A 25,805-nucleotide genomic window follows, 5' to 3' on the forward strand; every position below is an offset into this window, starting at 1 on the left:
TTAGAAGGAAGTAGAACCAGAGAAACGAAACTGAAGACACTAATGCCTAATTGTGCTCTCAGACTTTCTGCAATGTTATTTTTCTCTCTCTGCTGTTTTTGAGACCATATGTAAGTGGTACAGGTGAGTGGGCTCCAACATCATGAAGATACCAACATTCAGTCACTCCCTGTGCAAGGAGGACTTGCATGCCTGAATGTGGCTGGAGGTAGCCATCTGTCACACCAAGCCTGAGCAGCGTGACCCCAGGAAGAGGAGACACAGTTGGGGACATGCCTTCATAGTTTGAATTACTACATCTCCTAAGGCACCTTCATCTTATTTCTAACATGCCCATCTTTCTCTGTTAAGCGTACTGGGAAATGTAGTTTTCTATGATGCACCTAGATACATTGCCAAAAGGGTAATCACAGTGTCCACTTGACAGTCAGGACCATCCAGAAGCTATCTGATACCCCATGCTTTCTAAGAACAGGGGGTCTTCCTTCTTCTGCAGAGGCTTTACAACCACCCTGGAGTCCTCATTGCCACTTCAGGCACTCAGACTTCACTTTCCACAGTCACGAGGCCCCATATGTGAATTATCATCTGATTCTCTCCTATTGCAATAGACTTTGAGCTCAATCCATTTTAACTGCTCATTGCCTGGGGAAGCCACAGCGAATGCTCAACACCACCCAACATTCTACAACCATTTTTTTTAAACCAAAATTTAAATTGCTATTGGGTGATCACACAGTGCTAAGGCATGAGCATCCCATCCATGGTCTGAAGCATCTTGATGCTACATGCTGTACTCTCGCCTATGTCCCAAAGACCTTTCCTTGCCATTTGATCTGAGGGTGGTGAGCGTGCCAGCACTGCTTGGCCTGGAGCTGATGAACTGGAACATTTATTTTATGACAGCGTGGTCGTATAAGTTGTCAGTGTGATCAGCATCAGTGAGCTGCTCAGAGCCACGGTGGGTATGTTATTCATGCAGTGCACAAGTTGGCAGAAGAAACCTGAGACATGGCAGTATCGTGTAACAAGTTCACATGAGCTTGCTGTATATGCCGTGTAGCAGATGACTGAGTCACAAAGACGTATCTGCAAGAGGTCTGAGATGTGATGACCACTAGCCATCTGGATAGTGTGAAATGCAGACTGAAAAATCACAGTGTAATTACTATCAACGAGGCTTTTCTCCTCATAGGAAGTTCTGTAAATAGGAAGCTAAAGTAACATCAACAAAAACTGAGAGAAAAGCAGTACCTTCAGTCTGTCTTATAATCCTGAAGGTACAGATAGGATTTCCCCAAAGCATTTTCTATTCCACACTTTCCATTTAATTAGATCCTCCCTTCAGTGCTTGTGTAAGGAAAGGGACTCCCGCCCAGCTGATTTATCTCTTCAGTTGTTCACAGGCTTCATAACCTGCTCTGAAGCATTTGCGGACAATTTTGTTCAACAGATTTCCTACTTAACAGTCTTAAAATTTTTCTCCAGGAGGAAAAAAAAAAAAAAGTATTTTATATTCATCCTTCTGCTAATGTCCCTCCCCACCAAAAAAAAAAAAAAAAAAAGAGGTACCTCTGCTCTTGGTGGTTATAAGTGGAGCTGTGTGCCCAGGAAATTTAGAGACAAGTACTTGGTAATTTCAGTTCAGTGTCTCTGAATTAAAACTTTCTGAAAAGCAAACTGACTTGCCAGGCTTCATTAATTCATGTTATTGTCTAAGCTTCTCTTCTCTTTAGAAACAAGATTGTTAGATACCATCTCTGCATCCCCCCCTCCCACTTCCCGAAATACAATTTGCCTCTTGCCTTGCTCTCCAACCAGAAGCAGAAGCAAGGTGCTTGTTTCCATCCTCACGGCTTGACCTCTGTAAATAAGGATTTGGATGCTGGATTTAGTACTTCACATAAACACACTGTGGGAGACAAGTACCAGAGAACAATGAAGAAGTCTCCTAAGCCTGCAACCAGGTCTCTCCGCCCCACTTTTGTGGCCCAGAGCGCACTTCCCAAAGGAGATGTTACCTCCTGCCTCCTCAGCCACGCTCATCCCCTATCTGCCCTCACCAGCCCTCAAGCATCTCGGCACGTGCTCTGTTTTGTGCTCACTGCTTTCTCTGAGGCTGCTCATGTATAAAATAAAGCATATGTGCCCCTGTTTGCTGAAGGGGATCTGCCCTGGTTTGGCTGACATGGAGGATATCCAGGGATGGATATCCACCATTTTGGTTCATTTTAGTGAGCATCATCCAGGCGTTTCTTTACCTGGTTAAGGCTGTCCTTCCTGGCTTTACGGTTACAGCAAATGAGGCTTCCCACCCTCTTCAGTTAGGGGAGACCAGAGAGACACGATGGCGGCAGAGATAAATTACCCCACTGCAAACATGAAGAGAAAAGAGGAGGCAGGGAACAGGATACCTGACCAGTTCCAGCCAGCCTGACAGGTTAATTTGTCCCAGCCCTCATCCTGGGATCAAAGGGACCATAAAGCACCAAAGGCCCCTGCCGCCAGGGAGGGGGAGGAGGAGGTGGGGGCGGCCACAGAGCAGCCCCTGAAACACCAGCACCGAGCTGATGTGGTGCCCAGGCTGGGGTCAAAGGGCTGGGTGCCGAGCAGAGCTCGTGAGGAGCAGCAGCACCCTCACAGCAAGCTTCACAGTCAGAAAGTGTGGATGGAGAGGAAAGAGATGGCCGTATGGCCCAGGTGCTACGGCTGCATTCTGTGCAGCATGTGGGGACGGGGCTTTATGCTCTAGTGTATACAGAGCAGTGACACAGAGACATTAGTTAATGTGGAGCCCACTGCAACATTTGGAAGACCTACACAGCCCTTTGCAAATAATACATTATCTTTGCCAATTTTAAGCTAACAACAACAGTAAAGTTGAATGTTTGCTTATTTGTGCAACTACTGAGACTCATAGATTTTTATAGATTGCTAAAAACAATAAGGAATAAGTTATCTGTACTCTATACTCCAGCCGTTATAAATGAGCTATTTACCATTTCCTCTAGCACCTGTTAAAAGCTTTTCAGAATTCCTGAAAATTCCTGTGTTTGCAGCACATACACCATTGCACAATGTTTACATTGCAAACAGAAGAGATAAGCTTCCTGCTCTCAAAAATAGTTAGTTCTGATAAAGCCACTTAAAATAATGCTCTGACTCTTGATTTTAAACTAGCCAGCAGGATCATTTCACCATTTATTACACACATAAGAGAGCATGCAGGTTGTAAAGGTAAGAAAAGGCAGGAAATTTAGTAATTAAAGACTGCATCACAGTACACCTTAACCTCTGCTACTTACAGCAAACCTTGGCCTGTAATTAGCTATGTTATTGTAGTAGCACAATACACAGCCTTTATAGGCAGGAGAGAAAGCCCCTGCAGCCAACAGCTCCCTCTCAGTCTTTTCTTGCAGGGCAGATTTCTTGCATCTGCCACCTGAGTCACACTAAGCTAATTGGCATGGGCTGAGGACAGAAAGCACAGGCAACCTGGTGGCCTGGGATGCCTGGTCCTCACCCGTGTGCACTACTGTCCCTGCCTGTTGCTGCCTGGGGAGGCACTCGGCCTGCTGTGTCCCTGCTCTCCCCCTGCGGCCGTGCCATCCTTGCTCTGCAGACAGTTTAGGAAGATTAGGGAATGAGAATATTTCAAGATCTGCTTGATAAGTGTTTCCAGTTGTAACTGTTGTGTTAACAGGTGTGGGCCCGAACCTCCCTGTGGTGACTTGGCTAAGGGGCACAGATTACGCTTACCTTGCTTGTAGGAGGCATCTCGCTGCCCTCATGTAGTTTAACTGTTATAAGTGTGTCCAAAGGGTTGGACTCCTTAGACAGGACACTAGAGTTTGCATTTATCATTACTGTGTACTACTAGCAAATGCATTTCATTCCCCGTTCTCTCTTCATCTGCCAATATGCTATAAGAGCAAAGTGTTGTGGAAAATCACTTCATCAGGAAGGAATCAAACCTTGTTGCGAAATTTTCCTTAGAGTAATCCCATAATCTGGCAGTTCTTTGAAGGAGTCGTGCATCTGTAATATGCAGCCATCTCATTGCTAGGGAACACAGCTTGCCTGTAATGACTATACGATGTTAAATTTAAGCTTAAACAAGACTGTTGTAACTGTTGCTTCTGCATGACAATGTCTTCTCATCTGGATTTCAAAGGATTGTAATATTAAATTGTTTAAAAATAGCACTTATTGTCTCCAGAAATAATGCTGCCATTCTCAGATTTTAAAGTGCTGCTTGCAGTACTTTGTCTTCTGAAGGTTTGTCAGCTTTTCCATCACAGACCCCACTGAACTGCATATGGAGTAGGAATTATTATTTTAAGCCAGCTGAAATGGCAAATGAGGTGAAATTTTGATTCTTCCTACTTGTGTAAAGTTATGTCAATTAAGTGTTTTTTTGTTTGTTTGTTTGCTTGTTTTTTTGGTTGGGGCATCAGTAAACCCCATATGCTACCCAGTTCTTGAAATATTTTGAAATCTTCTCCACTGATGACCCAAGTATTTAAAAGTAGTGGGTAACTAGCAGGGGCATGGAAATATGTAAGAGAAGAAACATAACACCCAACCTCTTTTGCAGACCCAACACATTGGGACTACAGTCCCACAGAGTTGTGGGAGAAAAAGAAGAGCTCTGCCCGTGTGATCTCCTGCACCTCTGGCCAGCAAGGAGGGGTATAGAGGTATTGCTTCCCTTTTCTTTCCATGCAACATGAAAACCAAGGAGGAGAAGGGGGACTGAGTTCCTAATGTGCCCAAGGCAGAGAAAGCTATTTAGTGCTCGTCTGTATGTAACTGGGTTTGCCAACATGGCTTTAGCCAGTGGGGCTATTTCTGTACATGTGAAAGTGCAAAACCTAATTTAGATGGGCGAATGAAATTTCCTTGTTGGTATAGCTTAGATCAGTTCTCAGAATAGAATAAAGGACTTAGGTCAGTATAAATGCTTCTTCATTAGGATTTTTGCTGTTACAGCTATAACAAATTGGGTTGTGTTTTTCTTTTCCATGTTCTTCTATGACATTACTATGCCAGCAATGCTTTTAAGAGCAAGCCTTACTTAGGCAGGTCTTGTGGGAGTCTGTCAAACACCCCCTAGCAAAAGCAAACAAGCTTTCACTAGTCAGATGCGTAGGCAGACCCAAAGCAAGAGGAGAACTGGCTGGCTACAATATTCATCAGGATCCATTGAAGGATAACATGAAGTAGGTTTAGGCCACTTGACATTCAGGATGTCAGAAATACAGGTAGATGGAAAAACCCATGACCATGTGAATTGTGCAAAAAGCAGCTAAACAGCATGCCTGCAAGTTAAAAATTCTCCCCAAGAGTCTCAAAGACATATGTGCCAAACACTTATCTTTTTGTAGTTCATGTCTTGAATAGAAAATCATTTCCATTCTTTGAAGCACTTTCCTGGCACCCAACTAAAACTGAATGCAAATGGCAGAATACATTTTCCTGGCACTGAAAATATCCACAATCTTTTTGTTCTCCACTACACAGTTCCCTGCACTGCTCCACAATAGGCCAGAGCGTCATGGACTGCAGAGCTGAGGCTGTCTGGATAATAACACTGGGTCAGACCTCACTCTTCAACCCAATTCTGTCAAAGGACCTTCAATTGTCACTGACATTAAGAAAAGTGTTTCTCCCCCAGAACTGACAGCTGGAAACACCTGGATAGTAAGTACGGCAACTTCATGCAATTGCATTTTCTATTCTTTGACACATTGTTCCTCTTCTGGCCAAGTCACCAAACCAAGTCTCTGCTGGAGACAATAAACTAGATTTTGATTTAGTGTAGGCCTTTGTAGTATTGCCACGGCAAAGCTGTTTGGGCTGAATGACTGGGACCTGTCCACTATTCTTGAAAGTTACACCTTATTCATCCTTACAAGCACCTTTGTTACTGCACATTAGGTAATCTGCATTCACCAGATCAGCCATTTCCAATGGGAAGCCCTCCCCTGGTATCTTTAGGTAATGTAGCATACATGCCTTGGCTTTATTTTTCATGCTTTGAACAAAGAATTTGCATGCTACCAAGGAGAACGTGTGTCTTGAGAGAAAACAGCAGCATGTAGAATCAATTACTCCAAATGCACAGCTTATTTTGGAGCTCAGATCAACTTTGTCCTGGCTGTGGGGTGTGTACAATTCTGCGTCGCTACCCACCAAGTGTGTTTCAATGGGTTTGTGCTTCACCAGCAGCCCCAGAGCCCGGGGAGAGATGTTGCCTTGCAAACCACTGGCACTGAGATGACATTATAAGCTTACTTTAAATCAGCTGCTGTTGCCAGTATCTTCATCTTCTCCTTCAAGTCTTTACTGGCTCTTCAGTCCTAGAAAGATGGGGGTGCCTGCAGCAGGATGGTGCCAGCCTCTGCCCCCTCTGTGCTGTGCCCGCAGGCAGGGCTCTCGCATTCGCTGGTTGCAGTTGAAGCTATCACGCAGTGCTGAGCCCATCTGTGGCACAGACTTAAATACTAACAATCTACTGATTTTTAAAGCCAGACCAACAGGAATCTAATTTAAAACCTGGGATATAGTTGTAAGTATTTTGACTTAGACTTACCGATGCCCGTGTCTGTATGGGGGTAATATCTATTACTTCAGATTGAGCTTTGGGAACAGGCTTATACAAAATTTTGTCCCAATTTAAAAAAAAAAAAGGAAACATTAACTCTGAATTGCCTGGCTTTTGCTAGCTTATACCAGATTTGAAATTATTTAATGCTGAGTTTTTACATGTAATGCCTCCAACCTTCTTGTCTGCCAGGCAGCTGTTGAGTGTCCCCTTGGATCTGCTCCAGCTGGACCTGAATTCAGATATCACTCTGGGTGCTCTCCTCTCTGACATCAACTATTATTCCTTTGAAAGTGCAAATAAATAAAACTATAAATTAAAAGAATCAAGAGGAAACGTGCAGAGATTTTTTAATCTTTTTTTTTGCTGTTTGATTCATCAAAGGCAGCTGAGTCCCTCTAGTGCTTCCGTGTTGTGCTCTGCACTTGTTCCAGGAAGAAGGTAAAGGGAAATGGAAAACATCACTCTTCATTATCCTAGCATATCCCCAAACGTGTAAGTTGGTTCACTTGGAGAGAAAAAGGAGATGGACATTGCATTGCATTTAATTCTCTTCTAAATCTAGCCAGGCCCGACTGTGAAATCCAAATCCAATATCTGCTATATGTTTCAATAGTTTTCACAATTAGTAAGTCTATGTAAATTTTTTTTTCCCTTCACTTGTGGATTTCATCTGCAGATAACAGTTTTACCTGTATGAAAATCTTCTAATTACAGTTTGGCCTCTGGAATTTAGGAAGGACACCTTTGTCTTTGCATCCCAGCTACACCACTCAGATACCCTTTTAGAGACAACAGGGTGGTACTTACATTCAGTGTTCTGCAAATAAATAAAGAATTCAAAAATATACCTAAAATCATTGCTGGAAGTATTTTTTTTTAATAAAGGATATGTTTGCTTAAAACACAACAATATAATTAAGAAATCAAATATTTAAACTGTAGCCAACCAATTACATTAAGCATTATTGGTCATCCCAAGTATCTAGATACCAGCATGCCTAAACATGAACCCCTGATAAATTCCAAACATTAATGCAGTTAATTCAACATGTAATTAAGATCCAGATTCAACAAAAGAAGGCAAGCTTTTATTTTGTGTCTCTAAGGTTTACTCAGTGCTGTCTTAAATAATGATGGGTGTAAGCATGAGCTTAAACACCCTGTTGAATGACAGCTGTAACCACAAGGCCATTTTTCTTTTATTAAAGTGGCTACAGACAAGGCCCAACAGTTTTGTGTCTTGGTTTAAAGAGTACCTCATGGTTTTGCTGCTTAAATGAATTATTCAAACCTCTTAGTCTGCAAAAGTGGATCATATGTGCAAGAAGCATAAGAAGTATGGGCTGTAGTAGGTTGTGATTGGTATCTATGTAACTTTGAAGTCATTTCTAATATAAATAAATGATGCCCTGGTGATGTCAGGTTTAGCCACCTCCCATCTGACAGAAATTGCAGAATGACCCACTTTTTTTCTTCTTATCTGTGTCTTCAGTGTATGTCTTTGAGTAGTGCTCTTTTGTGATACAAGAGCACACAGATTTTCCTGCCAGAGTCCAGATGTCAGAAAATTTCAGTAGACAGAATGAGAAAAACAGTATTGTATTGTTTTAAAGCTTCATATTTTTTGTTGGCATTTGCTTTGAATTATAATAGAAAATTAGAAAAGTTTCTCCATTAACATGTTTTGCTTCACAGAGAAATTTTTAATCCAAACAACTGAACTTCAGTTCAGTTCTTATAGCTAATACCATCTCATTTTTTTTTAACATGAAAATCTTATAAAATGGCAGTATTTATTTAATTTGCCCGTGAGAAGACAGGCATATTGCCTTAGTTATACTGAAAAATATATTGGTGCACAATTAAAACAACCAGTGCTTTCAGCTTGCCTGATTGTAATCTCTACCATATGACTTCGCTCTTTCCCCTGAATTGGAACAACCCACTCCTTTCTGTGCTTGTAGGAAAATATGTTATATCTGAGTGCAACTAATGTTGGATAAAATATTTATTTTCAAATGGAGTATCTGGGAAGAATCATGAGCCGATAGAAACTCAAAGTAGTTTTGTAGCTTTCCTGCACAAATGCTGGGATATAAAGGATGACAGATTTTGCAGTGGTTCAACTTAGAGTTGGGATGTTTAAGTTTAGTATTGTTGAGGCATGGAGGATCTCATTAGATTATGGTCATAGGCAAAGGACTGTCCTTTAACACATTGAAGATATCAAGCACATGTAGCTAGCTTACAGGGAAAGGTGCTGTATGAAACAGTACTTCTGTTGCCCAACACTAAATCTCTTGCACAAGACCTTCTTGAGCTGTTAGGTACCATAAAATAAATCTGAGTGTCCCGACAATGCTGCATGCATTTCCAGCAATAATCAGTCTGCCCCAGGCTTTGAGATCACAAACATTTATTGAAATACTGTGTTTATACCACTGCTTGTTGTGAACCTGATAGCTATGTTTTGACTTCCCTTCTGTGGATATAAGTTGTTTTGTGATTTGAGGGAGAATACTAATCTTGAATGCATATTTTTAGCTGTTGTTTAACTAGGAAGATAAAAAGGTTTGGAACAGCTTCGGAACAGATTTAGGAACAGCAGTGTCAGGAGAGGTGGCAATACCCTGCTCTGTCCTTTCTCTGGCTCCATATATTATAAGAACATATGCTGTTTATGCAAAATGGGGCAGCATGCTGGATGGGTACTGCTGAGCAATTACTTACACTCCTGTTGTAGCCTAGGCATGTCCTAGGGATTCGCCTCTGTTTTGGGGGGGAGCGGAGGAGGACAATTAATTTGCTATCTTTGGGTGGCCTTTACTAGGAAAAGCTTTTCACCTAATTATACCCTCTTCGCCTGGAGGACTAAGCAGCCGTGACCATATCACACACAGGATTTGATCTTTGCTCCAGTGGTGGTTTGTAGGCATGTTTGAAATTGCATGGGATGAAAAGCGTTCCCAGGTGTATGAGGCCCAGAACAACACCAGGCTGCTGAAGCAAAGCTGTGCTAGCAATTTCATAGCCAGCTGATGACTAGAAACCAGACATTAAGGTGGGAGTGTTTGCTAAGGAGTCTGGGCTATTCTTCCCAGGCTGCCTTTCTAAAGTTCTTTTGGAGCTTTTTCTTCTCCATTCCCTAACCTAGCTAGTGGGTTTAGACTTTTTGTCCTTTTTCTTTCTTTTTTTTTTTTCCTAGATGAAATCATCTATTTGTCCTACAGATTCCAGTAAAGCAACTAACATTACTTTTTGCATGTGTTTACCTGCTTGTGATGTGACAATGACAAAAGCAAAGGTCTCACTTGCTTCTCTGTACAAGGTGTGCCAGACTTTTACTGAAGCTTATACAGAGCTGGGAGATATCGATTTGAATGAAAGCTGCTGTAAAACTACAAATGATTTAATCTAGTTGCCATATTGCAAGCTACATGGGGCTGTGTTTCAGAGGTGAAATGTCAACTTTGCTAGTCCCTGACAAATCACAAGTGTTGTGCATATATGTAACACTGGGGGCCTTTATTCTCTAAGTCTATGTCCCGATGCTAAAAGTAACAGCTCCAAATACACAGAGGCAACAGATGGCTCTAGAATGCAGGTATCAGCTGCTTAAGTACATAGCAGCTCTAGGCAATTTCAAGATTTTTCCATCCCAGATGCATACAATTATTGCTTTACTGTGAAAGCTCACACAGAGCCACCTTCTATAATAGCAACCAACCTTTCTCTGCTCTGAAATCACATGTATTACCATTAGTGGCAAAATAATTATCTGGGAAACACCCACACTCTTGCTTTCATAACAACAGTTGGACTAAAGAGAGGGGAGCACAGCAACTTAAGAATCCTATCATATACTGTTTTGTTCCTATTTACTACTAATGCAGTTCCAAGCAGTAAATTAGATTAGTTTTGATCTTTACAGCAGTTACTCCAATTTTTCTAGTAGCCACATTTACAGTGCTTATCCAGCATGGATGCCAAAATTTTACATCCAAATCAGCCTAAAAAGTAGTTCTGAAGAATAACTTCATATTTCTCCTTGAACTCCCAATTATTTTCTAATTTAGATGCTGAAATTTGAAAAGTTGGTTCTGGAGATCTAGCCCTTGGACTGGACTCAGTCCCAATTCCAAGCTCTTTAAGGCCACTGGAAGGCTGGAGAAAGTTTTCCTCATAATCACAATTACTAAAATGGCAAAGAGCTACCAATAGTGACTTGTTTTCATTTTCACCTCTGCACCAACAGAAAGACTAGCAGCCTTACCAAGCACCAGAAGATAGCTCAGCTTCAAAAGCAGTAAAACCAAGCATGATTAAAGAAGACACATTTCAGTCATTCAGACACCTGCCTCTCTGAGAATATTTGAAAATAGGGATTTCATCTACCAATCTCACACTAGTCAGCTCCACCTTTACTGTAAGGTGCCAAAATATTTAGTCTATGGCTTTTGGATTCTCTGAACTTGAAAAGGAAGGCAGAAAAAAATTGGCTCCAAACTGGTGGGAACTTGTCCTGAGCTGAGACACTGGGCATTGGAAACCTCCCTCCCACCTTGGACATTTAAGAAAACCTGGCTGAAAAGAACAACCTTCCTCTAGGGTTTGAAGCCCATTTGGACATCAGTGGGGCCAGCTGCCCTGGCGTCGGTGAGCACACAGGCACGTAGCGGGCTCCTTGGCTGGCAGAAAGCACCAGCTCTTATATTCACTGATGTCCCAACATAAGCTTCAATGCTGTTTCTGCTCCCTAGAGCGTGCCTGATGAATCAGTGATAATGTGTTGCAATTCCTGCTGACAATAATGAACGTGCACACAAAAAACACTTAACTATCCAGCCTCTTGTAATAAAAGCTATTAATATCCAGAACCTTGGTACAAGGAACGTGTTTAATTCACGTGTGGTCTTGACCGCTAACCAGCTGAACCACCTCCACTGTTTTTGCTAGGTTCCCTGTGTTGGGATGCATAGGGCAGGCTTTCTTGCAACTAGAGGGAGCTTTGGAGGGGAGAAGGCCTTTGACTGCATTGCTGAATGAAAACATTATTTGGAGCATGTCCTTTCTAACTTGCCACTATTAAAAATGGGATATAATTTCAAGAACTGTCTAACAGATGCAACTGCTGTGAATTCAAGGACTGGTCAAAGAAAAATATGTAGTCAGTAAACTACGAGTTGGAAATACAGCCTTGGTCAACTACGCTACAACTATGTGTAGTAAGCTGGCCCGCTGCTACTACATTTATGCTCTAAAGAAATAAACAACACCATAGAAAATAGGCTGTCATTATACCATAACCTTTTATTAGTTCATCACTCATTTTATTACGTAATTATTAGCAAGAACATAAAAAAAGTTGTTACGACTGCCATTTCTTAGTGTAAAATACCAAATATCTTTAATTTCCCTCACAACTTCTGACTCCTCACTTAGCTCTGGTTAACTGCAGGGCTGACTGATCTAACCCAGGTAATACAGGTGCTTTGGAAAGGCAGAACACTTCAGCACCTTTTATTAAAAAAGGGGAAATTGCTGCACTTACTTGGATCCAAATTCCCCTGAGCATGAAAGGCGATGCCTGTGAAATACCATTGCTCTCTCCCAACAGCCTCAAGTGCTACTGCAAGATGTAGAGTATGTCAGCACCTTGAGCTTGCTTTAATTGATATGGGTAGGTATGAGAAGCTGTTTCCTCTGCAGAGCTTTCTTAGCCCTGCCTTGAGTATTTCTTCTAGGCTGAGAACAAAGTTGGGCAATCACCATCAAGCAGAAGTCAATTGCCAATTCCATAGACAGGGAACAGTCTTGTAGTTTCAGGACAGTAGCTCCTTGAGCTCTTAAATCGAGAGTGTTTCAGGCAACACCAACCAACAGCTATGTGTTAGGCTACAAAGTCTACAAGGAGTAAGAGCAACAGCAGAAAATGAAAATAAAAATGAGTTTTCCTTCTCTTGAAAATGTATATATGCTCCTAATTTAAACCTGCTGTAGTAAAATATAGACATACAGAGAGAGAGAGAGAGAGAATAATTTAGGTTGGCAAAGACCCTTAAGATCATCAAGTCTGATCATCAGCTAACACTACTAAGTCCACAACTAAATCATGTCCCTAAGCACCAAAGCCATACACCTATTAAGTACTTCCAGGGATGGCAACTCCACCGCTTCCCTAGGCAGTCTGTTCCAACACCTAACCACCCTTTCTGTATGTAAAAATATGTAAATAAAAAACACTGACTCTTAGGTATTTATGAAAAAATAAAGTAAGTGACTCCTAAATAATACTACAAGTAAAACGTTCCCCAGCATTTGTGCATGTCAAAGACAAAGTAATACTCAATGAAGTGTGACGTGATGAGAATTTTTCTATGTGCTTTAGAGGGGCCAGGATTTTATCCATGGAATAAAGTGGGAACAATTTCTGCAAGACAGAGTCCAAACATTGGCAAAGGAAGTTTTAATAGATTTTTACATGACACAAAGCCAAAAGTATCCATAAATGACTGATGTCTCAAATTCCATGGCAAGAATCCCACTGAGCTCAACAGAAGATTTTCCCTCAACTTCAGTGGTCATGAGATCAGAAATGAGGGAGCAAAAATCAGTTTCTTAATGCTTAATATGTATTTCAACATTATAAAACGTGTTACTAACAGCATTAGAACAGTTCATTCATACAGTACTTCTAATTAGAAAAGCATGATCCTGAGGCCCTCCAGAAACTTGTGAGGGAAACCTCTGACTGCTAGTTAATGGTTTTAAATTTTGAATACATCTTTCCCAGTAGGGTAAAACTAAGTGGAGCAGGTAAAACTGCTACTTTTGTACATATTTTGTTGGTTATAAACACCACTGACAGTGATATTCCCTCTGTAAGCCCTTATTAAAATCAGTGGCATCAGTCTAGTGGCAGTTCATTTTTTTTTTCTTTTTTGAAGATGAAACAACAGTGCTGAGCACCCAGTTAGTGGTTAAGCAATAAAATACAAAATTACTCCTTTTAACGTGGTATATGACATTATGGGTAGAGTTTTCCAAACCCCTTAACTAACACAGTCAATTAGTAGCCTAAGCTACCAGTATTTTTGAGAAACGTGGTTTAGCTTTTTTTGTAACATTGCCTTAGAATTCAAGCTCATTCTGCTTGATAGACTAGTTTTACTCCAGTGAAATAACGACACTCCACTTCCAAAATTTATAGGGTTCATTTATTACCTCTAGTAACATATTATACTGTATAAATACTCTATCCTTGTTATATGTCCTTTTAAAAAAGCGATAACTTAGAAGATCACATTAGACAAGAAGTATAAAAATAAATACGCTCATTATATGCCTTTATTACAAATTATAACCCTTCCCAGAAGGGAAAGAAATATAAAATACTTATAAAGTATGTAACATCTATAGTAATATATTTTTACTATATACATATGGAAAGCCATATTCTCTCATTGTCTATGGACTGGCACAAACTTTAATTATGCGAATGTTGGCGTACTGCTGTGGATGGACCTGCTATCCTTCAGCTTTGTCTTCCCGCCTTATCAGTGATTTGAGCACTACAAACCCATCAGAGGCCATTTAGGAGAGGTTCCCATTCATAGCCAGATTTCTTTGATCTCTTTTTACCAAAATGCAAGTAATTGCTATTGGCTGGGGTAAAGGAAAAGACTTGAATGTCAGTGTTAACTCAAGCGCCCACTGCCAGAAATCTGGTTGACAGTATGGCAGGACCAAGCTCGAATGAAAAAAGCTCGTGGAAGGTATGCATAAGGCACAAAGAGCAACTACTCATAGACGCTACCTGCTCCATGAAGTTTTCCACTTTTTCTAGCCTCTGGATTACATATGTCACCGCAACGGCATCAGAGTGGATGAGAGAAATGGACAGGCACGTTGGAATGACATAATGATGCTTTAAAAAAAGTGACATTCTAGTTATTTGTGGAATTGACTGACTGTTCTTGATATTTCTTATTCTTTACAGGTAGAGAATATGGCTTTATTTTTATATAAAACTATTCTCTGAAACAATAGCAGCCATGAATGACTTAGTTAAAGCTCCTTTTCTAATCCTGTTTTTTTGCCCTTCGTGAGGTAGGTAAACCCTGACCAATTATTTTAAGCTATCTTTTCCGCTCCCCTTTCCTACACATGGGGACTTGATCAGTACCACAATATAAATCCAAAAGAAGGGAGAAATAACCAAACCCAAAAATGTTTGCTTAAACATGCTTCGGCCACTGCTCCTGTTCGGTTTAATTTGTAAGACTTTAAAAAATGAAATTCTAATGCCCTAGGGCCTTATCTGCTGAAGATGAGTGAGTGACACTGGTCTGCTATCCTATCAAACTTGCAATTGGCAGGATAGTTTTAGGGTGCAACGCCAACTAAGGTTATTTGCACTGTCCCACCTCAATGGATCCTCACCATGAATTTTGTACGCAGAATGTATGCGCTGCCTCTAACCCTCATATATTCAGTGCATTGTTCTGAAGGAAAAAATAAAAAATAAAAAAAATTAGCTTTCCCAACTTATACTATTTAACTGCAGTCCGTAACGTTGCAGAAGTCTATCAGGTGTTTTGGTTTCTTGGAAGGCTCACAGCTTTCTTGCGGCAGCACGCTGCCGTCGTAAGAAATACATTTCAACAATCTCTTCTTGAAACCTTTCCCGCACGTCTTAGAGCAGGGCGACCAGTCCCCCAGCTGCCACTGCGGGCAGGGGACGTCGGCGCAGGGACGGACGTCGCTGGGCTTTAGCTCTCGGGCACAGTCGGTGGCTGGCCGCCCCCGGGGGTCCCGGCACTCCACAGCCCGCCGCTGCCAGCCTGAGCCGCATGACTTGGAGCACTCGCCCCACTCCTCGATGACCCACTCGGAAGAGATGATCTCCTTGATGGCATTGAAGGACTCTTTCTTTTTACTGGGCACCTTCTCTGACCCAGGCTGAGCAGGCTTCTTCACGAAATAGGTGAACTTGATCTTGGGCTGCGGCAGGTCCCCCACCGTGAGGACCTGGATGGTCAGAGGCTCCTTCAGAGGGCTGAAACTGCGGATCCTCTCCAGGGCAGCGGAGGAGCCGCTGTACCTCAGCACGCTGCCCTTGTAGGTAATGTCCTGCTCCAGCGTTGACAGGGTGTAGTCGCCATTGAGGATGTAGGTGCCATCTGCGGCTTTGATGGCCAGGAAGCTGCCGTCGTGTCTGGCACCCCGGTGGTTTCGCTGCTTCACCTCGATGTTCGTTGCCCCGGCTGGAATGGTGACGACATCATGGTAGCCCGGTCTGTCCAAGAGAAAAGAGAAAGACTGAGCCCTCTGCTCGTCCCTGGGAAAGGGAAGAAGCTGTCTGGCACAAGACTGAATTTCATTTGAAGCCGAAGCATGAAGCTCACAAGCTGCTGACCTTTCGAGCCAAGGGATTAAGGGATTTGCAAGCCACATCCCACGTTATTGCTACGGCAGAGGCGTACCCGCATGTCAGGGGCTTCCTTCCACTGGGATCGCACTGTGAGCTACTATCAGCCAACTGTCTTTGACAGATCAAATCTCAGTTCCAAGGATAAACTGAGACAGTATCTCACTGACTTGGAAACCAAAAGCTTATACCCACAAAACATTCACCAGAACAGAAAGCAGCTGCAGTCATGCACTCACTTTGCTCTCACAAGTGTGCCAGACACTTTCTTGCATGTGGATCCATTGCCACCGCAGATGCCGCATTTGTCAAACTTCTTGTTGGACCCTATCATACGGTCGCAGCCAGCCTTTACACACTGTCCCTGGACGCAGACCGAGGTGGAATCAGGGCTACAAGGGGTACCATCCACAACCTTAGCAAGAAACAAGCAGTAGGGCATTTGATTAGAAGATGCACACTTCTTTGAAAATGTCTAATACAGATACATACAAAACATAGAAGACAGACAGAGGAAAGACCTATAGCACTGGTATTTTCAATGCTTTTAAAAATAAAAAACAAAGCAGCCTGTAGACAGTTGGAGGTATGCAGTGCTACTTCAACACACTTGAAAAAAAATAAAATGCCATGGTGACAGGAGAAAACAACCAACTTCAGATTTTATTAACTCCCTTCCCACGCTGGAAAAGAGCCAACACAGAACTGTTTTAATAATTTCCTATAAAGAAAGAACATTTTTTCTCTAATGTCACTAGAAGATAGTCATGTCCTCAAAGTACAGGACCAAAATTGCTTTTAATGGCGTAATCAATCCTTTCTTTCTAGGAGTATTGCTCGACAATAAACATCTGTGTCATCACCCCGGTAGTTACTGGCTCTCAACATCTTATGACAGTGAGTTCAAGTAGCTATGCAAGACGAATTATTTTTCCTTTTGTTTATTTTAAGCAGTCAACATATTAGTAACTGGTATGAGAAAGCACCAAAGTTTTGGCAAAGAACCACCACAGTTTTCCAAACATATCTCAGTGTAATCAAACTCATGGAAGGAGCGGAAAGGAAACTAGGGTGGGGTGGGTGGATGAGGTGGTATGTGTGAAATAACTGTAGGGACTGTGCCAGAATATTTAAAGCATGCTTGCACTGATCAGATTGTACATGTAGGGAGGAGAAAAGGAAAAATCTAGCTTATAAGACAATAATACTATAATAATACTACAATAATAATAATATAACAATAAGAACATAAATATAATTTCAAATTTCTACACGCCTTGACTCTTAACTTCACATGCAGAGTCAGATGAAATAAAAATCCTATTCATGACTAGGTAGATGAGGGTGAATTTTGAGATACCTTTGGCTGTAGAACGAAGAAATATCCCGTTCCTTTTGCTCGGCAGACCAGCTTGCATCTGTCCTTCGGAGAGACACCAGCAAACTTGGGTGTCCACTCCACTGCAGGTCCGCTTCCAAAGGGAGACTTGGAAAACTCATTATGCTTTTCACATTGTTCCTCTCTAAAGGTTTTGCCTGCAGGCAGAGGAAAGACAGGTGGACATGAGATCATCTTCTCTACATGGTCTTCCTCTACAAGATCCCCCTTTTCCACTGCAAAAATGGGGAAAAAATTACCATCATTATCCGGACAGTCCTCGATGTTACACGACCTGTATTGCACCCGCTTCCCTTCGCAGTATTTCCCCCCGTTCCTCGGGACAGGGTTGTCGCATTCCCTGAAGGAGTACTGCACTCCACCGCCGCAGGTCCGGGAGCACTCTCCCCATGCTCCCCAGGACCCCCAGCTCCCATGCACCGGGGTCTGTAATGACAAGGAGAACAAAAACGTTAATATAGTAAAAACAAAACCACAAAACCCACAGCCATGCTCATTTTTTACCTAAGCCACCTGTAAAACAAATAAAAAAACCCTCTAAGCCTGTTAATTAGCTGTCTGCCTCCGTTTATTCAAGCCCTTAAAACTGTTTGATTGCTCTCACTGAAGCATTATCTGTGGTACTCTGCAACCCAGGATTTATATATATATATCGTTATACTTACATCATAATGCTTCTTCTCAGTTTTATTCACACACTTGCCATTCATGCACCATTTCCCTTCTCCACAACTGGTGCCGTCCGCCCACGGGAAGTGTTTAGTTTGGCACACAAGCAGTCCTCCCGAAGTGCCGGTACACCACAACGTTGTGCACGTACTGGCTGCATCAGGGCAGTGCTTAGACTCATCTCCAAAAGTGAACTGGCACTGCCTGTTGGCATCGTACAACGTGCCAGGCAAGTCAGAAGGAAGCTGGATCGGTTTGTGGGGCTTGTCCAACAAACACTCCCCTGAAAAGGAAGAAAAAAGGAAAAAAAAAAAAAAAAAAAGCAGCCTGTCAGTGAGTTCAGTTTCAGCAGGGAAAAATGTATTTGCATCTCTGGAACTGCATTTGCATTGTAGCATAAGTCTTCAAGCCAATTTGTGCCACTATTTTTGTAAAGTTAAGCACCTTCTAAAATCATTGGCAGCATGTAAAAGGTTAACACTATTCTTTAGCAGAAAGCACTCCATTAAAAGAAAAAAAAAAGCAAAGCAGTAAAACACAAGAGCATAAACGCCACATGAATGGAAAGCTTAATAATCTTACCATGACCATTATCCAAAAATGTTGTAATCATGTAGGCACTACACGGAGACCAAGGCTGGCTGCGATCCAGATTGGAAAGCATAGATGCCATCATGTGGAAATCCCGGCTTACTCCATTAATACCAGCACACTGCTTTGCATCGTCATGAGGCATGTTAAACACGTGGCCTTTAAAAAAAAAAAAAAAAAAAAAGGAAAAAAGTTGGTGATTTTAGGAAGTCTGTCCTATGCATTACCAAGCCTATTGTATGTATAACTCTAGAGCCGCTCAAAGCCTGGTCTTTAAATGCTGAAAGAATATCCTGATCTGAACAGTACTAAGTTTTAAGCAGATTACAGCATATCCTCCCTCTCCTCACGGGCTTTTTTCCTGCAGCCACAGTCCAGCACACAACTCTTGCAGACTGGATTTGCTTTCCGCAGCTCAACCCCACTCCACAGCAAAGCTCTGCCTCCTCCTGACTGTGCCAGGGGAGCGCAGGGGCCCCGCACCCCGCAGGGCGAGCCGTCAGCGGGGCCAGGGAGCTCTGGGCTTTACGTCATCAAGCCGGCTTCAATTAATCAGCCGGAACCTCATTTCTAAGTTGCAAGTACCTAGCTCGTGGGCTGTTGTAAAGGCAGCCTGTAAGCCGTCGTCTTCGATGATAGAGCAACTGCGGTTTAGATCACAAACTGTTCCCACATCGGCCATCCCAAGAGTATCACATGTCTTGGCACCGCAGAGGTCCTGTAAAAAAAAAGGCAGTTTCATTATTAATCAGATCAGAGACTTAACCTTGGCAAGCAACATCCAACCCTGGCAGCTTGCCTTTACTTATGGAAAGAGCATAAATATTCAGCACTTCAATGGGTACGATGGCAAAAATCTGTCTTTGGAACATACACAAGGCTTACACGTAGAAGTAAAATGCCTAATTTCCATACTAGCCCTGCTGGAAATATAAGGCAGAAGCACGCTGCATATACTGTGAGTTTCACCTGGGACAGCATAAAGGGTAAAATAAATGGCTAAATAAAAAGGGGCTCATTCCAACTGCAGCTTGCTTTGCTGAACCTGTACTGCCACAGGACTGCCTCCGAACACTTTTTGGGGGGAGTCCCAGCAGAGAAAGCCTCTAGGGGAAGGGGGCAATGTGTGCAGGGGTCGGTTCAGCCTCCTTGTCCCTCACCTGCCTGGTGAAGAGGATTGCTGTGTCGTAGTGCTCTGCGTGCCGGTCACTTGGGGGGTTGTGCTGCTTTTGCCAGCTGCAGAAGTTTCGCAAAGTCAGGGCGGCGTTGGAAGAGATGTCGGGTCCCTTCCGCTCCTCGTAGATGACCATGATCTTCACCACCACCAGGCTGATGGAGTTGCGGATGCTGGGGTGCTTGTAGAGTTTGGCCGCCACGGAGAACAGCGTCAGGAGGTAGTGCTTCAGCCCACTGCCGTGGAACTCGGCCATGGACTGGTCGGCCACCAGCATGGTCTCCACGTAGCGAGGGCTGGACACAAACCGCTTTTTCCTTTTGCTCCTCGTTTCTGCATCTGGGAAAAGAGCGAGACAGAGGCAAAGCACACGTGAGCGGCACAGGGGATGGCTGCACAACCCCACAACGGGGAACCCAGCACCCACCGGGGCTCATCACCCGACCTCGGGGCACCCTCAGCCGCGCTCCCCCCGAGGTGTGGCTGCGGCAGACCCCGTCCCGTCCCCCCGTCGGCTACCTGCGGGCCCCTCCGGCTCCTCCGCCCCCGGCTCGGCCACGGCGCAGCGGGCGGCAGCTGCTGCTGGATCTCCCCGTCGGGTCCCTCGACGGCGACGGAGGAGGTGGACGCCGAGGCGGTGCCCGACGCCGGGGGCCGGCTGGATGAGGTACTGGCGGCCCCGGAGCGAGAAGGCTCCGCGCATCCCCGCGCACAGGCTGAGGGCGGCGGCGGAGCCCGGGTCCCGGTTGACGGTGCCGGAGTAGAAGCAGCGGGAGAGGTCGTCGCCCGGCGGCGGAGAGGAGGGCGAGGGGGAGGGCGGCGGCCCCCCCAGGTACTGCAGGGTGAAGTCCGGGGCCAGGAAGCTGCTGTCGGGCTCCAGCTCCAGCGTCAGCCGCTCCCCGAAGGCGTCCAGGCGGAACCGCTCCCGGCCGCCGGCAGCGCCCAAGCGCCGTGGCCGCACCAGCGCCTGGCGGGCGGTGGCGGGGGGCTCGGCGCTGCACGGCCCCAGCGCCGCCAGTACGGCCAGTAACGCCGGCACCGCCGGCACCAGCACCCCCAGCGGGCGCCCCCCGGTCCTCATCGCGGCCGCCGGGCTCGGGGCGGGGAAGGCTGGCTGCTGCTGCTGCTGGCCTGGCGGAGCCTTTCTGCCTCGGTCGTTAATTTGTAAAAGGCGGAGAGCGAGATTTGCTTATATATATATATATATGGTTTTTTTTTGTTTGTTTGGTTTTTGCGGGCGGTGGGGGCTTCTCTCCGCCGGCAGTCCCGCGATCACTGCAGAGGCGGCGGCGACTTCCCCATGGCAGCGGCGGGGAGGGAGCGAGGCAGGGTGTGCGAGGGGCAGCCCGGCCCCGCTCTCCGGCCGCCTCCCGGCCCCCTTCTCCTTCTCTCTCCTCCGCTCCGCGCCGCCGCTCCTCTTTCCCTGCCCTCCGAGCGGGGAGGAAGCTCCGGCGGGTCCCCTCCGGCAGCCCCGGGCCGGCCTCGGGTGCACTTCCACAGGGCGGGTGCTGGGGGAAGAGCGCCGAGACACCCCCCCCTTCCTCGCGGACAGGAGCGGGACGAGAAAGCAAAAATCAAAAAATTAAAATAAAACGAAACAGCGAGCGGGCCCCTCCGCCCCGGGGCCTCCGCTGCGATCCGGACGGCTCCGCCGAGCGGGCTGAGTGCGGCGGCCGGGGCCGGCGGCGGCCGCCCTTTATGGGGTTCTGCCGGGCCGCCCCCACCCCGCCGGCGCCCGCCGCCCCCCGCCGCGCCGCCCCCCGCCCCGGCCCGCTGAGCTCACCGCCTGCGTAAGGCGGCGGCGGGCGGCCCCCGCCCCCGGCCCCCCCCCACCAGCCCCCGGCGGGGCGGGACGGGGCGCGGCGAGGCGAGGCGGGCGGGGACGGGGTCCCGGCCCCTTCCCCCGGCCCCTTCCCCCGGCCCCTCTGCCCCTTCCCTCGCCGCTCCCCGGCAGCCCCGGCCCCCGCCGACGGCGGGGTGCCCCCTCCCAACGCGCCGCGGGTCGGGGGCGCGGCTTTTCCTATTATTCCCCCCCCCCTCCTTCCCCTACACCCACACTTCACCCGCTCCCAGCCCTACTGGGCCGTGCACCTGTAGTTCTGGGAAATGGTTTCTTCTGTAAATCGCTTAAACAGAGGCACGCACGTAGGGGCAGCCAGGGTTTTTCCTTCGGGCCGCGGTGGTACAGCTAATCCGCCGTGCGGCCGGAGCTGCGATGGGCACGGCTGCTTCCCCCTGCTGCGGAGGCCTTTTGGAGGCCGAGGGCAAAGAACTGGCGAGAAACTGTTAAATACAAACACAAGTGCTGCTGCTCCTATCGGTGACAATCCCCAAACTTCTACGTTATAAAATAAAATGCTTCAGCGTCAGGTGACGCCGTGACTTAACACAAAGATAAAACAGGCTGATGACAGAACTAGCAAAATGCCTCATCCTGGTGACAGAAGTGAGCATTTCTATAGTTTAACATATCCACCATTCTCTTAGGAGCGTCCCGTTCGTGCACCTAAATCTAAACCGGAGGGTTTTCTTCCTAACTTAATGTCAGAGAAACGTGGAGCCGTATTTCAGATTCAGCTGCACAGGCCGGTTATCTGTCAAGTTCAGATAACACATTTGTTTCCCTCAGCGCTGTGTAAATCCTACATTTTTAGAAACATACATCTTTTCAACTTGTGCAAAAAAATCACATGGATAGATGAACTGGATTTTCCAGTTACTTACTCCACAAAAGTGCTGTTGTCCCACACAGCGATGAGCAAAATCAAATGGGGGATTTTACTTGGGATACGGCAGCCAAAGCCTGTGCATTTTTAGCAGCGCCTTGGCTTTGAGAAACTGCAACTGCTGCCCATTAACAAGTTCGGGGCGGAAATATGCGTTCAGTTTCAACAGAGGCCTGATTTTTCTCTCAAGACTTGGAGATGAGTGCTGATCTCTACCCTTATCTTTGAGATCCGGCAACGTGCATCCAGCTGTGCCACACTTTTCCTAGGGCAGGCGACATGACAGAGGTGCGGCCCACTCATGCTGTTAGTTTTGTGTTGCACACAATAGCAGGTATACGTGTTTTGAAAGTTTGGGGAATCATGAGCTTAGCAGTCTAGAAATATGGCATATAAAACATAGAATTGAAAGGAAGGTCTTGTAACTTATTTTTGAGCTTTAGATTCAAAACTGTTATGCTTGCAAAGATACCCACTAAAAGTACGGCAACCTCCAGCCTGTCACTGTATGGATACAGAGCACACATCAGGAGGGACTAGAGCTGGGCCACTTCAGTGGCCACCAAGCCATCTGCAGCTTTGTGACAATGTTTTGCTGGTCCTTTTTGATTTAAAAGCTCCGATTTAAAATCTCCTGACCACCTTAAAACATTTTTTTTTTGTGAGTAAAGTCTTCCCTGTGTTCCACCAGGTGGCACTCGCTTATAAAAAATTTTCTTGAACAGTGCTTTACGGTTCATCTCCCAGGTTTCCAGCTATGCTCTGGAGGAAATGCTTACATTTCAGAACTCTTCTTAATCCTTCTGTGGTTAGGACAGTTGGTTTAAAGCTTTTTATATAATGTCCAAGAAAGTACTTCAGGAAAGTGGCAACCACTCAGCAATTGCCTTGTTCTGCTATTGCTGGATGTGCTGCTGTGAACAGGCATGGAAACGATTTGCAGTAAGTGAACATGGGTGAAGGACCATTTACAACTACAAGCAAAAGGTTTGGCTCCTAACAGACATGTAATGATGCTACACAATGTGTGTAGTCTTGCGAGTGCTTAAATCTGCTTCTGCAAATAATTCGAGTGTCTTTAGCTGCATTATACAAGACTACGAAGCACATGTATGCGTATTTGCAATCCGTATCGTATCAAATCTGCAACCATATTATGTAGAAATGAAAATCCGTATTACAATTATGAGTTATTAAACGTACTGACGTTTTGCAGAATTTCACTTAATGAGATGAAAAACTTGAAAAGGCATAAAACTTTTTTTTTTTAATTGCTAGTGTTCTAGTGTTTCTTGGGAAAAATACAAGAACTTGTAATGCAAAGTAGCCACCAGATGGAGCTAGTAGATCATCATATTTTAGTTAGCATTGCAAGTTTTTATTTATTTTTTAAATGGGTTACCCCTAAGTGTTTACAGTATCTGAACAATATTAACAATGGTAAAGTTTCAGTTTCTTTTCCAGTGTTTGTATAAGCTACTGTTTCCAAAATTGAAAAAAAAACCAAAAACCACATTTTTTTTTCCCAACCTATTTGTTTAAATGCTGCAGAATGATAACATCTTTAAAAAACTATTACAATTTAGAATTAAAACAGCAGATGGCACATTTGTCCCACTGAACAGAAGATGGGAGACCAAAAAAAATGCTCAAAGGAACACTTCCAATAAGCCTTTTTTTTTTTTTCTTTTCCCAGAAATTGATCAAATTTTGCGGAACTTCTCCCATCACTGCTTGTGACTACTGAAAGGCTCATCTGTACTCAACACTTCTGTTCTCCTACTCAGTTTGGAGCAGGCTGAGAGGTTTGGCTTCGTGTAGAAAAAGGGAATCCATTGTCACTCAGGATGAATGGCTGTAGTGAACAAGATTATTTATGGATTCTGATCTACTATAATGTCTTTTGTGATATACAAAATTGCAAAGCTTATTACTCTTTTCCATTTATTATTGATTTTGATGTCATTAACACTTAATTTTTATCAAGCAGGGTAACAGGGTGTTAAAGTGGAATAAGAGAGAAAACTATGATTTCATGACTTCAACTTTAATGACTAGTAGGAACTTTTTGGAGGAGGAGGGGAACTGTGATTCAATTTGGTTAACAGTTTTCCCATAGTTTCTCCTTTTACATGAGTTAACAATGAAAGTTGCTGAAAAAACATACAAATTTTGGGACCCACCAAATTTTATTCCTAAGTAGCTTTTATTATAGGCCTGAATGCACTCAAAATGAAGACCATTTCTTTCTGCTTTCCACTAGTAAGCTTTCGTCAAAATTGAACTGAATGGAAACTTAGTGTACCTCTGGCTGCATGAGTCAATAATTTTATTATTCAGCAAATATAATGCCCCAGACTTTTGTATTCAGGATTTAGGCCAGTTCAATTTGTAAAGGTAAGGGCAGCCAGGAAGCTTAACTTAGTTTAAACCAACAACATTTGTAGAAATTAGAATCAATTTAGTTGATGCCAGTCCTTACTTAGATCACAAAGATATTTTCTGTATATATTTTGCACTGACTTAGTGTAACACCACCCCAATGATTTTAATACAATTGCAGGCATTATAAATGATGGCATAATTTCTCCCTTTAACATTTTTCTGCTGAGCACAGGTAGAGGCATATGTAATCCAGATCACTTTATGCATCTCCTAAAGACCATGTTATCAGTTGCCAAACTAGCTTTCAGCTGAATTTTTCTTCAAGCTTCTTCATACAAGGCTTTACAAGTGGTTTATCCATTTAACTGTTCCTGAAATTAGTGTGGTGAAAACTATATCGAATTTTGTCCACAATGAAATATTTTCGGCCATTTTTGTTGTAGGGTAGGAGCAGAGGGAAATTAAAAACAGGGAGAGCTGAAGTCAGCTACAGCATACAGGGAGTGCAGTCATGGGTCCTAATGTTCCCTTATTGTTTGTTGGGCAGCTGTAAACCCCCTCTAGTCACCTGTTGCTCTCAGTGTTCTCCTCATCTTACAGCCACAAGTCATAGTTTGCTCCTGGCACAGTAGGTCAGATCCGATGAAGATGATGATGCAGGTCACACTGGGACGGATATAAAGCACCTTTCCTTCTGTAGCTGAGTGCATCCAAAGGAGGATGGCAGTGCATCGCTGATGGTCTACACTGGCTGACACGCTTGACCTGAATTGGCTTTGTGGGGGAGAGTAGGCCTCCATCCTGACCAAGAGCTGGCTCTA

General features: G+C 44.4%; 1 protein-coding gene across 1 annotated transcript; it reads right to left on the reverse strand.

Annotated features, from left to right (window-relative positions):
• Positions 1-13,061: 13,061 nt before the first annotated feature.
• On the reverse strand, positions 13,062-21,581 carry ADAMTS1 (ADAM metallopeptidase with thrombospondin type 1 motif 1). The gene is made up of 9 exons (XM_083841438.1): positions 20,393-21,581; positions 19,860-20,212; positions 19,285-19,417; positions 18,691-18,858; positions 18,105-18,391; positions 17,679-17,865; positions 17,401-17,576; positions 16,280-16,455; positions 13,062-15,908 (listed from the first exon to the last, which is right to left on the reverse strand). Exons 1-9 carry the CDS (start codon positions 20,952-20,954, stop codon positions 15,167-15,169), a joined length of 2,784 nt encoding a protein of 927 aa, XP_083697564.1. The 5' UTR covers positions 20,955-21,581; the 3' UTR covers positions 13,062-15,166.
• Positions 21,582-25,805: the final 4,224 nt, after the last annotated feature.

This window comes from Anser anser (assembly GCF_964211835.1).
Source record: "Anser anser genome assembly, chromosome: 1".
Taxonomy (NCBI): domain Eukaryota; kingdom Metazoa; phylum Chordata; class Aves; order Anseriformes; family Anatidae; genus Anser; species Anser anser.